Source organism: Sinocyclocheilus grahami, unplaced genomic scaffold (assembly GCF_001515645.1).
Source record: "Sinocyclocheilus grahami isolate Dianchi unplaced genomic scaffold, SAMN03320097.WGS_v1.1 scaffold77.1, whole genome shotgun sequence".
Lineage (NCBI taxonomy): Eukaryota > Metazoa > Chordata > Actinopteri > Cypriniformes > Cyprinidae > Sinocyclocheilus > Sinocyclocheilus grahami.
The window spans coordinates 2223014-2237963 of record NW_015505256.1 but is presented as its reverse complement, the minus strand read 5'-3'; the positions used below and the strand labels follow the sequence as shown (position 1 = coordinate 2237963).

Here is a 14950-nt window from a genome sequence, read left to right as displayed (position 1 = left end):
CAAACCCCCCCCCCCCCCCCCCCCCCAAAAAAAAAATAAAAAAACACAATTTAACAGATTCTTTAACAATTTTCCCCTGCATGCAATTATGCAATAATTCATTTTTGGCTGAACTATACTTATAAAGTCTTGATTTATTCGTACAAAAATCTTTGGGTTGCCCAATTCCACTCTCAGCCCCTCTAATCCCTCCTTTCCTGCAGGAGCTCTGTGATGATCCTCAGTTCATTGTGGGTGGAGCATCACGGACAGACATCTGTCAAGGAGCTCTGGGTAAGTTTTCTGGTTGTACAAAAGTCATCAGTATGCATAGTTTCTAAGTGTTTTCTTGGCAGGTTTTCTATGTTTTACAGTAATAGAAAAGTCATCAAAACTAGCATACAACACTAATGGGAATTATTCAAAACAAAACAATTGAAAACTCAGCTAGCAGTGGTAGTGTATGGTCAGCCTGCCACTGGCCTCTTATGGTTTCTTTGGCTGTGAAAAATTCCTCTGCTCTGAGGTGGAGATCTGACAGGAATGGGTTTCACACAGGCCTCACAGAGAAAATAAACCCTACCCCTTTCTCTTTGTCCCCCTGCTGGCTGTAGATTAGTAATTCAACTGCTGTGTTTTATTAAAAGACTACAAATATTGGTAAGCATTTTTTTCAGGGATTTTGGTATTGCAGTTTAAATTGCTTTTTGAATTAGTGGCTTTATTATATTTCACCCTGCCTCATCTTTTGTTTTCTTGGCCAGGTGACTGCTGGCTCCTCGCTGCTATAGCCTCGCTGACTCTCAATGAAAGACTCCTCCATAGGGTCGTCCCTCATGGCCAGAGCTTTCAAGATGACTATGCTGGAATATTCCACTTTCAGGTTCTGAAACACAAATGCATGCTCTAGAGCAGTGATGGGCAAACTTGGCCCTTCCAGGCCACTTTCCTGCAGAGATTTGATCCAACCCTGATATGACTCACCTGCCTGTAGCTTTCTAGTAGTCTTGAAGACAATGATTAGCTGGTTCAGGTGTGTTTGATTAGGGTTGGAGCTAACCTCTGAAGGAAAGTGGCCTGGAAGGACCAAGTTTGCCCACCCCTGCTCTAGAGCAGTGGTTCCTAACCCTGGTCCTGGAGGCACCCCAACACGGCATGTTTTGCATGTCTCCTTAATCAAACACACCTGATTCAGATCATCAGCTCATTAGTAGAGACTCCAAGTCCAAGACCTGAAATTGGTGTGTCAGAGAAAGGAGACATGCAAAGTGTGCTGTGTTGGGGTGCCTCCAGGACCAGGGTTGGGAACCACTGCTCTAGACAGTTCTTGTTGAAGATAAATAGGGTTTTGGATTTAAATGTTTATGCTTAAATGTTTAAAATAGTTTCAGAAACAAATATTAATGTATGGTTTTTTTCAATATTATTATTATTCATTTTAATAATTAATTTAAACTTTTTTTACAATTGTAATTTATATTACATTTCATGGTCAATTGTCTATTGTCAGGAGTGTAGCCAAATATGAAGCACACAGAAGTCACTTTCACTCAGCAAATCTGCGTGGGAAGGTCTTTCACACACCCAGCATGAATTCCTATTAAAATTGTGTTTTTTTTCCTGCAAAAAGATGCCAAACAACAATAAATGTGATTGCATCTTTAATCTGGCGTCCTCTCAGCCATTTCGTCATACTGATCACTGTGCACCATCTGGATGTTCAGTTCATTACGTTAGCTTTTTTCTGTTGTGCAGTTCTGGCAGTTTGGTGAGTGGGTCGACATTGTGATTGATGATCGGCTCCCGGTCAGAGACGGAGAGCTCATGTTTGTCCATTCAGCAGAGGGAAATGAGTTCTGGAGTGCCTTGGTTGAAAAAGCCTATGCTAAGTATGTCCTGATAGACATTTTGGTAGGCCGGCAAAATATGTTCTTACTCACCAAGAATAATTTACTTATTTAAGATTTTACCATAGTCTTAAGTACAGTCTCCTCACTTGTGTGTGTTTGTTTGTTTTGTACCAGGCTAAATGGCTCCTATGAAGCTCTCTCTGGAGGATCCACCACTGAAGGTTTTGAGGATTTCACCGGAGGGGTTTCAGAGATGTTCGAGCTCTGCAAAGCTCCAAGAGACCTGTACCGAATCATCAGCAAAGCCCTTGAGAGAGGTTCCCTGCTGGGATGCTCTATTGATGTAAGAACTTCAATTAGTATTTCTTTAGACATTGTTTGATGTACATTTATTGATGTACATCATTCTAGATTTAGGGTGCTTTCACACTTCGGTTTGCTCGATTGCCTGGTCCAAACCCGAGTTCGATTGATCCCCCCTCCCCATGCCCCAGCTGGTTTGTGTTCATACTGTGTTTTTTGGTACCAAAATATGGTACGTTTGTGTCATCAGAGTGGCAGCTGTTTACCCCTGTTGCAAGGTAACGGACTACGCAGAAGACGGCAAAATGAATGGATGCTTGCTTGCTTCATTTTTATACCTCAGATTTTGAACATTTTGCTTCATGTCCAAAGCGCAAACACAGATATAAATTCTCTCTGCTGAAGCACGTCAGACATGCTTATCAGGAAAGCAAGCGAGTAAACACATAAATACACAGTTTGACCAATTCATACATCATTAATAGCGGTTCACTTCCATGTTTTCACATCAGAAGCGAACCGTACCAGAGTTCGCATGAACCGTACCCCACACCACCCTTTTTAGGCATACTCGGGTATGGTTCGTGGGTGTGCACACGAGTTTAGAAAACGGCGTTCACATTATCCAAACCAACCCGGATGCGCACCAAAAGTTCTAGTGTGAAAGCCCCCTTAGATTAATATATAATTAATATATTATTTATGATTGTGTACCAGATCACCAGTGCCTTTGACATGGAATCTGTGACGTTTAAGAAGCTGGTTAAGGGTCATGCTTACTCAGTGACTGCTCTCAAACAGGTAAGGCTCCCAGTATATCTGGCTCATAGACCGTTTAATTAGGAGTTTAATTATATGTGCCTTCATGTGTGTGATCTCTCTTTGACAGGTGGAATTTAGGGGTTGTACAGAGAGGCTTATTCGCATTCGTAACCCGTGGGGTCAGGTTGAATGGACGGGGGCCTGGAGCGACAAGTAAAAAATAACACAGAAAAACTTATTCAGTTTAGCCGAAGTCATTGAGTAAGAAGATTGTGTATGTTTCCTCTCCAGCTCCCCTGAATGGGACGAAATCGATCCATCTGAGAAGGACGACTTGCACTTACAAATGGAGGATGGAGAGTTCTGGTGAGCTTTATCAGCAATAAAAATGAAAGGAATTGTTAACCCAAAAATGACATGGATGAGTTTGTTTCTTCATCGGAGCAGATTTGGAGCAATTTAACATTACATCACATGCTAACCAGTGGATCCTCTGCAGTGAATGGGTGCCATCAGAATGAGAGTCCAAACAGCTGATAAAAACCAAAAAAGTTGTCTCACTTGAATAAGGAGAGAAATATGCACAGATCAAGCACCCTTTAGTGAAAACAGTTCTAAAATTACTGAAATAAATGAACTTTTCCACGACATTATAATTTATTGAGATGCACCTGTATGTTGGTGGATGTTGATGTGAGAGGACAACAGGTGATGGACTGGAGGAATCTTTATTTTGGATTATGGACTCGTATTTTGGGCAGAAGCGACCGTTTAAAGTTAAAACATCTTTCTTACAAACATGCAGCTTTTCACTTGATAAGACATTAATCAATAGACTGGAGACTTATGGATTACTTGTGGATTATTGTGATGTTTTTATCAGCTGTTTGGACTCTCATTCTGACGGCACCCATTCACTGGAGAGGATCCAATGGTGAGCAAGTGATGTAATGCTAAATTTCTCCAAATCTGTTTTGATGAAGAAACTCATCTGTATCTGTTTTTATTTTTGGGTGACTTGAAACATCAGTAGACCAAAAACGCATTGTGTACGCTCACGGCAAAAAAAAACAGCTCCCTTTTCCCCAGGATGTCGTTCAGTGAGTTTTTGCGGCAGTTCTCCAGGCTGGAGATTTGTAATCTGACCCCTGATGCTCTGAGTGATGATGACCTGAGCCACTGGAACACCATCAAGTTTCACGGTGCCTGGCGGAGAGGTAGTACCGCAGGAGGCTGCCGAAATCATCCCAGTGAGTAACGCCCCTGTTTACATCCAGCGATTTTATCAGCTAAGGTCATAGAGTGGCTGTATTGTTGGTCGTACTGGACGTCTCTACTGCTGGAAACATTAGTGGGCTTTACAACTAGCCATAGGTTTAGAAAAATGTGATCAAAAGTCAAATTGCCAGTTTTGCTTGTAAAATTACAATATTTGGATCTACACTACCATTCAAAAATTTGGGGACAGTAAGATGTTTTAATGCTTTGGAAAAAAGTATCTTATGCTCACAGAGGCTGCATTTATTTGATCATAAATACAGTAAAAACATAATATTGTAAAAATATTACAATTTAAAATAGCTGTTTTCCTTTTTTTAAATGTATTGTAAAATGTAATTTATTCCTGTGATGAAAAGCTGAATTTTCAGCATCATTACTCATCAGCATCACATGATCCTTCAGAAATCATAATATGCTGATTAGGTGCTCAAGAAAATTTTTTTTATCATTATCAATGTTGGAAACCGATTACTTGATGAATAGAAGTTTCAAAAGAAGAGCATTTATTTGAAATAGAAATCTTTTGTAACTTTATAAAAATCTTTACTGCAACTTTTGATCAATTTAATGTGTTCTTGCTGAGTAAAAGTATTAATTTCTTTCAAAAACGATCCTACTGACCACAAACCTTTGAATGGAAGTGCATTAAGCATTAAATCACGAACAAATTGAACAATTATTAATGCAAGAATCAAACTCAGCTACCAGCTTTATCTGGAATTTGAACCCATAACTGGTATGTTCCTGTACTATTTGGCAGACACATTCTGGATCAATCCACAGTATAAGGTAACACTGCTGGAGGAGGATGATGACCCAGAGGATGAAGAAGTGGCCTGCAGCTTTCTGGTGGCTTTACTGCAGAAAGACCGCAGACGGTACCGCCGCCACGGACAGGACATGCACACCATCGGCTTTGCTATCTACGAGGTGAGGAGCAAAATCGGTTAAAATTGAGTTTATAGATAACTTTGTTTTAGAAAGGGGGAAAAATGCCTAATTGTTTTTTCTTTTTCTCCTCCTTGCAGATTCCTGAAGAGGTATGAACCCATGTAAACAATCTGTTGGTTAAATAGGTTTGCCTACATCATTAAGGCTTGTATACTTCCATAAACAGGTCATTTATTTTTAAAACAAAAGGTTGAGTTTCCTCTGGATTATTCACAGTGGAATAATTTAGCGTACTGCACAGATTTGTCATTTTTGTCTGTCTGCAGTATGCAGGCTGTCAGAATGTGCACCTTAAAAAGGACTTCTTCCTGACACACTCATCGTGCGCCCGCTCTGAGACCTTCATCAACCTACGGGAGGTGAGCACTCGTCTCCGCCTGCCTCCCGGTGAATACATCATCGTCCCCTCTACCTTTGAACCCAGCAAAGAGGCTGATTTTGTCCTACGAGTCTTCACTGAAAAGCAGTCACAGACAGAGTGAGTGTGTGTTCTTGTTTAAGCTCTTTACGCATTGTCTTGCAGAACTGGAAAGTTTATTCTATAACGATTTAATCTGTTTTTTTTCTCTCTCTCTCTCTCTCAAAGGGAGTTGGATGATGAGATTTCAGCTGACCTGGAGGATGAGGTAAGATTTTGGATCTACATCGTCAAATAAACCTTCAGACAAAAATTAGATGCTGTATTCTTTAGACTGTTGAATAAACATGGCTCTTTTGTTTTTTCTTGTAGGCAGAAATTACAGAGGATGACATTGATGACTCTTTCAAGTCCTTGTTTGCCCAGCTGGCTGGAGAGGTGAGTGAGTGAGAGCCAGAAATCTTGCTTGTTTGTAGGTGACCAAATACTTATTTTACCGAGGAATTTACCAATTAATTCTTTAAAAATCCTACAATGTGATTTTCTGGATTTTTTCTCTCATTTTGTCTCTCATAGTTGAGGTATACCTATGATGAAAATTACAGGCCTCTCTCATCTTTTTAAGTGGGAGAACTTGCACAATTGGTGGCTGACTAAATACTTTTTTGCCCCACTGTATAAAGCAGCTTTTTTTGTTTTGAATGAGAAGCTTAGGTTTAGATAAAAATGGTTCTCTAATGTTAGAATATTGCAAATAAATAATAACTTTTGAACATTTTTACTTGTTTTAGGATATGGAGATATCTGTCCGTGAACTCCGGACTATTCTCAACAGAGTAGTGTCCAAACGTGAGTAACACACAATTTTTCTTACACTTGGGGTCAGTGCAGTCAAAATGAACCTGTTTATCTAATCTGAATGAACCGTTTCTCTCTCAGACAAGGATCTAAAGACAGATGGCTTCAGCATGGAGTCCTGCAGAACTATGGTCAACCTCTTGGATGTATCCTTCACTATTTAAAAGAGTATTCTGGGTTAAATACAAGTTAAGGTCGTTGACAACATCTGTCATTCTGACGATTACTATGGAAAATAATTTTAACTCATTCCTGAGTTGGTAAAAAAAGCAGTAATTTAGTAGGGACACTATGGCATGTCCCTACCAATATCCAGCGACTAATAAATTGTCCCTAACAATAATTTTGATCAAACAATTAAATGTCTGTGTCTGCTGTTATGTCCCCACCAATGCCAAAATCAAACCTACACCCTTGGCAAATTCAGTGGAAGTCTATATTTAAGAAATTCTGGATGTTTAAAATCAGAAACATGAAGTTCATATGCTATGTTTACTAGCTTTAAATGCCGATGACAGTAATAATTTGTGCAGAAAGTTTAGAAGTATATGTCAACCGTATAAGAAACATTTATTCTGTTATATTGGCTTGCTAAATAATTTTCTGTGGTAAGTAACATCATGCCAGTTGTGATCAAACAACCTGCATCTGGTTTTACTCTTGACTCCGTTCATCAGAAAGATGGTAGTGCACGGTTGGGTTTAGTAGAGTTTCAGATCCTCTGGAACAAAGTAAGGAAGTTGCTGGTGAGTGCATTTTTATTTTTTTTTTGCAAATCTCACCCACTCTCAGAAGTTTATAGATTCTTTAGTATAGTGTTCAAAATAAATATTTCATGCTTTCTTTTCCACTCAGGGGATCTTCAGAGAGTTTGATATTGATAAGTCGGGTACTATGAGCTCTTATGAGATGCGTCTGGCTGTAGAATCAGCAGGTAAAAGAGGCACTCATTTCATTAATTAGCACACGCTCACAAACAGGGTGCAAAAACGTGATTGAAGGGTGTTCAGAATCATAAATATTTATTGTGAGTCATGATTTTTTTAAAGGGGTCATATGATGTTGCTAAAAAACATTATTTTGTGTATTTGGTGTAATGAAATGTTTAAGGTTCAAAAAACACATTATTTTCCACATACTGTACATTATTGTTTCTCCTCTATGCCCCGCCTTTCTGAAACGCTTCAATTTTTACAAAGCTCATCGGTCTGAAAAGCGAGGCGTGCTGTGATTGGCCAGCTATCCAGTGCATTGTGATTGGCTGAATACCTCAAGCGTGTGACGGAAGTGTTACGCCCCTCACCATACTGTGATGCCGTGTCCGGCCGGAGCGACGAGACAAAAACATGAAAACTCATTATAAACGAGGCATTTATTGCATCCAGTGGGGACATAATTACGGATTATAATGACTTATACTGTCTTTTTATGCGTTGCGTTGCATCGCGTCGCGTAAACATAAAACCATGTCTGCATTTGTGATCAGAGAAATGACAAACAACAAGCGCTACTCTACACTGCTCAAAACTCACGTTTGAATCATCAGTGGCAAATTCTTTAAATATGAAAACGTACTTCCAGTCTGTGAGTCAGAACAGCCGGCATTGTAGTCTACTCTCCCAGGATCAGGAAACAGTCCTCCATAAAATGCGCTGCACACATCTGAATATTTGGGTTGATCTGTTCTGGAACAGTGTTGTAAATACAACTTAACCACTGATTTCTAGTCGTGTCCTCTTTTGGAAGGCCAAACAAAGTAGTTTCGCTTTCACAACGAAACACACAGCGTCACACACGGCGGGCTTGAGTGAGCGGAGGCCGGCGGCCTAGAGTGAGGAGCGGCCGGTGGATTCGACGAAGGAGGCTTGCGGTAACCACATGTGGGAGACCCCGGGCTGGACTCCGCTTCGTCCACGGTGAAAGCTGATCCACAGCGCAAAGTTGTAGTATTTCCTCAGCGACCAGCACGGATCAGCTCTAGGCATGACGAAGCGGATATCGTCCTCTTTTGGAAGACCAAACAAAGTAGGTTTGCTTTCACAACGAAAACACACAGCTCTTCACGACATGGCGGCGGCAACAACAATACTACAGCGAGAATAAAAGTTATGCCTTCTTTGCGTGAACATTTGGGCGGTGTTAGGCAAATCTTCCCACACAGTGACGTAGACATGTGGGGGCGTGCTAGAGTGCTTAACTTTTATAAAGAATATCTCTTTGGATTTGAGATTTTAGTCTTTGCGACTTTACAGATCTGCCTTATGCACCAAGAGCTTGTAGCACTCCAAAGAGAAAGGAAAATTTGAAATCGCATCAATATGACCCCTTTAATAAAGAAATATTTTTATTCAGCAAGGATGCGTTAAATTGAACAAAGGCATTTATAATGTCACAAAAGATTTATATTTCAAATAAATGCTGTTCTTTTTAACTGTCTGTCACAAAATCCTGAATAAAATAGTAATGGCTGCTGAAAATTCAGCTTTGTATCACATGAATAAATGTTTAAAAAATTCAAATAGAAAACAGTTATTTTAATAATATTATTTGTAATAATAGTTCACAATATTACTGTTTTTACTGTATTTTTCGGATGCGTTAAATTGAACAAAGGCATTTATAATGTCACAAAAGATTTATATTTCAAATAAATGCTGTTCTTTTTAACTGTCTGTTTGTCACAAAATCCTGAATAAAATAGTAATGGCTGCTGAAAATTCAGCTTTGTATCACATGAATAAATGTTTAAAAAATTCAAATAGAAAACAGTTATTTTAATAATATTATTTGTAATAATAGTTCAAAATATTACTGTTTTTACTGTATTTTTGATCAAATAAATTCAACCTTGGTCAACATAAGACTTAAAATATTATACATATTACATAAAAAATTTAATATTACCAACAACTTTTGAATGTAAATATACATGAATAAATTACATAAACGAGTGTCACTCTGAGGTTTACTCTGAAAGACCATCCTGACATCCTGTTAACTTTCTTTACAGGCTTTAAGCTCAATAACAGACTCAACCAGATCCTTGTAGCCAGATACGCTGAGAACGAGGTCATCGATTTCGATAACTTCGTCTGCTGCTTGATCAAACTGGAGGCCATGTTCAGTAGGTGTTTCTTTTTGTATAACATGGTGCCTCTTAATATAGTTCTATTTTTAAATATGAAACACTTTATCCCAGTGTGTTTTTCATAGTCTTGCACTTCCTTTGTAGGATCTTTTCAGCAGTTGGACAGCGATGGAACAGGAACGGCTGAGATGAACCTATCTGAGGTGCTCTGGCTTGATTTCTTGATATTCAAATGTCAAAACAAACCATTTACAGAACACTAATCATTCACTCTCCTTTTGTTGTGTAGTGGCTCTTCATGACCATGTGTGGCTGAGGTAGAACACTTTGTGAACGTCCAATTCAAGAACCTGCTGAAAAGTGCCTCAGTGCTGAACTCCTCATGCAACAATCCCATTTTCACTTTAGCCTCATTAGAATAAAGTCCTACTAGTTTTTTAAGGATTTATTTTTCAATCTTAATAATATATATTTCAGTTACACTACAAAGAAACACTCTCTACTGTGAAACACAAGAAACGCTGTCTGAAGAGGACCTCCACTCACCGCTTCTGTAATGACTGATGGAATGGCTGAGGAACATTATGTGCATGGGATAAATATATGGGATAAAGTGAGCTTGCGTTTTGTCCTAACAGAAGACCAACCTTGATTTTCAAAAGGCTGTCTATGAATAGTGCCATAGAAGAAAAAAATAAATCACAGCACTGCATGTTCTCCTGTAAGGTGAACTAATGCATCCTATTAAAAAAGCTTTAGATACACAATGCGTAATTGTGTAGATATTGTCACTGATTTCCCATGATCAGAGCTTCAGAATAAACTTATACTAAACTTGCATAACAAACTGTTTTATTTCATATGTTCTGAAAACAAATCCAAAAACCTGAAACGTCCTTACAAGTGAGTCATAGAGCAGTTAATGGTGAATTGTGATTAATTGAATTCTTAAGAATGATAGCATGTTTACACCATGTGATTAAAAAAAGAAATAAAGGTAATTTCGGCTTTTTCTTTCACAACTCTGACTTTTTTTTCCCTCAAAACTCAGAAAAAAACGTCAGAATTGCATGATATAAACTTCCTTGCAATACCAAGTTTACATCTTTCTGTTTTTTTGTTTCTGCACCCCCCAACCAGTAATGCCACACTCCCAGACAAGCTGAACATCTTTTATGCTCGCTTCGATCGTGGAAACAGTATCACCCAACAAAGCTGAGCTCCCACCTGACGACCTGCTGCTCACACTCTCCACCAGTGACGTGTGCTCCACCCTGAGCAGGGTGAACACATAAAAAGCGTCTGGCCCTGATGGCATTCCTGGTCGAGTGCTCAGGGCCTGTGCAGCAGAACAGCTGGCTGACGTCTTGACTAAAATTTCAACCTCTCCCTGGCCCAGGCCATTGTCCCTACCTGCCGCCCTGTCTCTCTCACACCAATCATAGCAAAATGTTTCTAAAGGCCGGTACTCTCCCATCTGAAATGTGCCTGCCCCCAACACTGGACCCATTTCAGTTCGCCTACAAACCCAACAGGTCAAGAGAGGACGCCATTACCTCAGCTCTCCACACTGCCCTGAATCACCTAGATAAAATGCTATTTATCGATTATAGCTCTTCTTTTAATACTGTGATTCCAGCTAAGCTGATCTCCAAACTAACTGACACTGGCATCAGCCCCTCTCTCTGCAACTGGACCTTGGACTTTCTCACCACAGTCTGTTAGGATTAACAATTACAACTCCTCCATCCTCACCTTGAACACTGGCATACCACAGGGCTGTGTTCTGAGCCCAATTCTCTACTGTACACCCTTTTCACCCATGACTGCAAAGCTGTACATGGCTCTAACTCCATAATCAAGTTTGCAGATGACACCACAGTGTTAGGACTGATCAGTGGCGACGATGAAACGGCCTACAGGGAGGAGGTTCAGCACCTGGCAGTGTGGTACGCCGACAATAATCTCGCACTCAACACTCAGAAGACCAAGGATTGTGGACCCCAAGCGGACTAGGAAAGACCACACACACACACCCATCTACACTGATGGGGCCGAAGTATGCGTCTAGTTTCAAATTCCTGGGTGTCCATATCTCGAGGATCTTTCCTGGACCCTCAACACCTCCACTCTGATCAAAAAGGTGCAACAGGGCCTTTTCTTCAAGCTCACTTGTCCCCCCACATTCTGCTAAACTTTTATCAATGCACAATTGAAAGCATCTTAACAAACTCCATCAGTGTGGTGTGGCAACTGCACTGCCTCAGACCAGAAAGCCCTCCAATGGGTTGTTAAAACGGCCCAACACATCACTGGTGTTTAGCTACGAAGCTCACTTGTCCCCCCACATTCTGCTAAACTTTTATCAATGCACAATTGAAAGCATCTTAACAAACTCCATCACAGTGTGGTGTGGCAACTGCACTGCCTCAGACCAGAAAGCCCTCCAATGGGTTGTTAAAACGGCCCAACACATCACTGGTGTTTAGCTACCCTCCATCAATGACACTTACCTCAAACGCTGCATTATCAAAGATACTTCTCAACCCAGCCACAGACTGTTTAGTCTTCTCCCATCTGGGAGACGTTATACTTCGCAGACTCGGGAACAGTTTCTTCCCCTCGGCTGTCAGCCTACTAAACTCTAAATTTAAACAGTGAACACTCTATCCAACTCACACCAGCTAATACTATATATATATATATATATATATACACACACACACACACACATAATACAGCATCATCTGTTATTAATGTTGCACATTTCTTTGTACATTCTACCTCATGATGACCATTGCACTGATATGGTCACTGACTGTATGTTTATATATTAACAAATACCTCATTCTGAATAATGCACCTTCTGTTTATACTTCTCATTTGCACCCTGGTGTACTGTATCCATATTGCACTATATTAATGTAGATTTAGATTGCACCTTGTACTGTATTTCATAGATAACTGAATTGAGCTGGTCTCTGCACCTGTCCCTCATAAATGTTTATTGTACATAAACACACTTCCATTTTATATATATATATATATATTTTTTTTTTACATTTATTCATTTGGCAGACTTTTTCCAAAGTGACTTACAGTTGAGAAATACAATAAGCAATTTTTCATAAGATGGCAATAAACACGAGAAGTGCCTGTTATACATGGTTTAACAGGCACTTTTCATATTTTTGCTTATTTATATATACTGGTTATTTGCACTTCTGGTTAGATGCTAAGTGCATTTCATTGGCCCTGTACTTGTACTTTGCAAAATGATAATAAAGTTGAATCTAATCTAATAAAAAAATAAAATTGTAATTGTGACCTTATCTTACAATTTTGATTTCTCTCACAATTCTGATTTATTAATTTTTTTTTAGAATTGCACGTTTATATTTTTAAATTCTGAGAAGCAGTCTGAACTGTGAGATATAAACTCGGAATTTCAAGGAGAAAAAAGTCTGAATTGTGAAATAAAAAATTGAAATTACCTTTTTGTTTTTTTATCCCATGGTGGAAACAAGCTTCTATACATAAATGTTTGAGAATACTATAAAGTTATTTTTTACTACAAATTGCACACTGTAACCCAGTTGATAATATAACATTCTCTACAAAATTATAAGTAATAACTATAGCAAATTACACAGTTTCATCCATATATTTTATTACAAATGATTCCACAAGTAACCATGAAAGCTAATTTCCTGAATGGCATGAACATGTTTCTTTTTATATATTTACAAAGACAGTTAAATACAGGAGACATATTTTAGGATGTGTCCTCCCAGAATACAGAAACACCATTTTAAACAAATCGCTGAGCGATGGCTAACAGTTTCGAATATTCCCCCTCCATTTTGCGCAGATGTGCTGGTATAGGAGTTTTTATTCTCGTTCCCGTGGGGTTTCCATTCTCTTCAATCAAAACCACGTTATTTGAGTCGAAGCGTGGGGTCATTCGAGCTCCAGGCATCTTGTGACCCACTATGAGAGCTTTTTTCTTCTGTCCTTTAATGGCCAGTAAGACTCTGTCTCCCACTTTACCAATTACATTCTTGGTGTATACGTGAATGACTTTTGGTGGACGGTGGTGATGGACATTTCCAAGAGCACTGTTGTCGACCACCCTCACGCGTGTTAACTTCTGAATAGCTGCCACAGCTGCTGAGACACTGCAGTGAGATGAGAATATATGGTATTTGTGGACAACATGTGAGATCATTACAATGGCTAAATGACAACAAGGCAACACTTTTAAACAAAAACAGGTTTAGATGAATGATTTTAGATTGGTTTTCTTAATCATTCATTTATCATGTCTAATGTGCTGATATAAAAGTATATATTGTTGTTCACCTGAAAGCCCTCTGCTGTATCAGTTTGGGCAAAATCACCCCGGACAACGACAGAGCCATCCTGACCTGACATTAAAACAAGCCAAAATTAAAAGCAATAATAAACAATTTCAGAAACTTTTTCTCTAATAATAACAACGAGTATATAATGGACAATTCTCAAGTTATTTCACTGCTTCAGGTTATCGGTGAAAGCAAGCAATAGAAGCAGGTCAACTCTTTACATTGGTCAACATGTTCTTGAAAAGTGATATTAGGTAGTGTAAATAAATAACGTTATTAAATACCTGCTCAGATCATTCACTCCACACCAATGTCACGCACGCATCTGCGTCAAAACAAAGCGACGCTTGCTCTCTTTCTTGTATTGATTCAATGGCAGTGAACTGAGCTCACTGGCGCCACCTGCAGTGCTGGAGGATACCGCATTAGCAAACCACTGCTCATGGGGACTTGATTAAAACAAATATAAGTCAGTTTTTTTATTACTTTCCTCACCCTATTTTCTGTAATCATTTTAAAATTTTCTTTTTCTTTTATTATTTATTTCTTTTATTTATTATATTTTTATTTATTTATTTATACATACATACATAACTATTTACATTTTTTTATAATTAAAGGGGTCCTATTATGCTTTTTCACTTTTTTAATTTTAGTCAGTGTGTAGTGTGTATGTTTGGGCATAAAAAAGATCTAGAAAGTTACAAATCTCAAAGTCCACTCCAAAGGGAGATATTTCGTTTTTTAAAAATCCCTTTTCAAGAACTACAACGAACGGCTCGTTTGGACTACAGAGTTTGTTTTCCGGGCTTTGTGATATCACAAAGCGGCTCATTGGAATATCATTACAAATAATTCCCGCCTACAGAAATTCTAATGGTTGGGGGGTGGGGAGGGCGAGGTTGTGGTTAGAACGCTTGGTTGAGTGACTGCATCAGACGAGACGACGAAGAAGAAGTGCTGCTGCAGAGTTTTTTATTTGAATTTTAAAGACGTGGCGCGACGCTGCGCTTCTCGTTCAGTGTGCGACCACCTGAAACGCTGTTTTTTTTCACCTTTTTTTGTTTGGGCTTCCGAAAGCAGATGATGTCAGGAAACAGTGGTTGCAATTTATTTTTTAACTCTGTTCCTGAGCATTATAACCCCAATTTGCTAT

General features: G+C 39.1%; 2 protein-coding genes across 2 annotated transcripts in view; one reads left to right on the top strand and one right to left on the bottom strand.

Moving 5' to 3' along the window:
• Positions 1-10432, top strand: part of LOC107586085 (calpain-1 catalytic subunit-like) — a 13732-nt gene extending 3300 nt beyond the window's left edge. The window contains exons 3-22 of the mRNA XM_016273322.1: positions 204-273; positions 744-862; positions 1735-1868; positions 2004-2172; positions 2850-2933; positions 3022-3107; positions 3186-3260; positions 3984-4144; positions 4936-5105; positions 5204-5215; positions 5393-5604; positions 5713-5752; positions 5857-5922; positions 6276-6333; positions 6424-6488; positions 7020-7088; positions 7198-7276; positions 9353-9466; positions 9575-9633; positions 9720-10432. Of these exons, the coding sequence (XP_016128808.1) occupies positions 204-273; positions 744-862; positions 1735-1868; positions 2004-2172; positions 2850-2933; positions 3022-3107; positions 3186-3260; positions 3984-4144; positions 4936-5105; positions 5204-5215; positions 5393-5604; positions 5713-5752; positions 5857-5922; positions 6276-6333; positions 6424-6488; positions 7020-7088; positions 7198-7276; positions 9353-9466; positions 9575-9633; positions 9720-9746 (1869 nt within the window). The 3' untranslated portion in view covers positions 9747-10432. The remainder of the gene's footprint in view (positions 1-203; positions 274-743; positions 863-1734; positions 1869-2003; positions 2173-2849; positions 2934-3021; positions 3108-3185; positions 3261-3983; positions 4145-4935; positions 5106-5203; positions 5216-5392; positions 5605-5712; positions 5753-5856; positions 5923-6275; positions 6334-6423; positions 6489-7019; positions 7089-7197; positions 7277-9352; positions 9467-9574; positions 9634-9719) is intronic.
• A 2731-nt stretch (positions 10433-13163) lies between these two features.
• On the bottom strand, positions 13164-14174 carry LOC107586084 (39S ribosomal protein L14, mitochondrial-like). The gene is made up of 3 exons (XM_016273321.1): positions 14079-14174; positions 13793-13857; positions 13164-13608 (listed from the first exon to the last, which is right to left on the bottom strand). The coding sequence occupies exons 2-3, from the start codon at positions 13849-13851 to the stop codon at positions 13242-13244; spliced, it is 426 nt and encodes a 141-aa protein (XP_016128807.1). The 5' UTR covers positions 13852-13857; positions 14079-14174; the 3' UTR covers positions 13164-13241.
• Between the last annotated feature and the right edge of the window lie 776 nt (positions 14175-14950).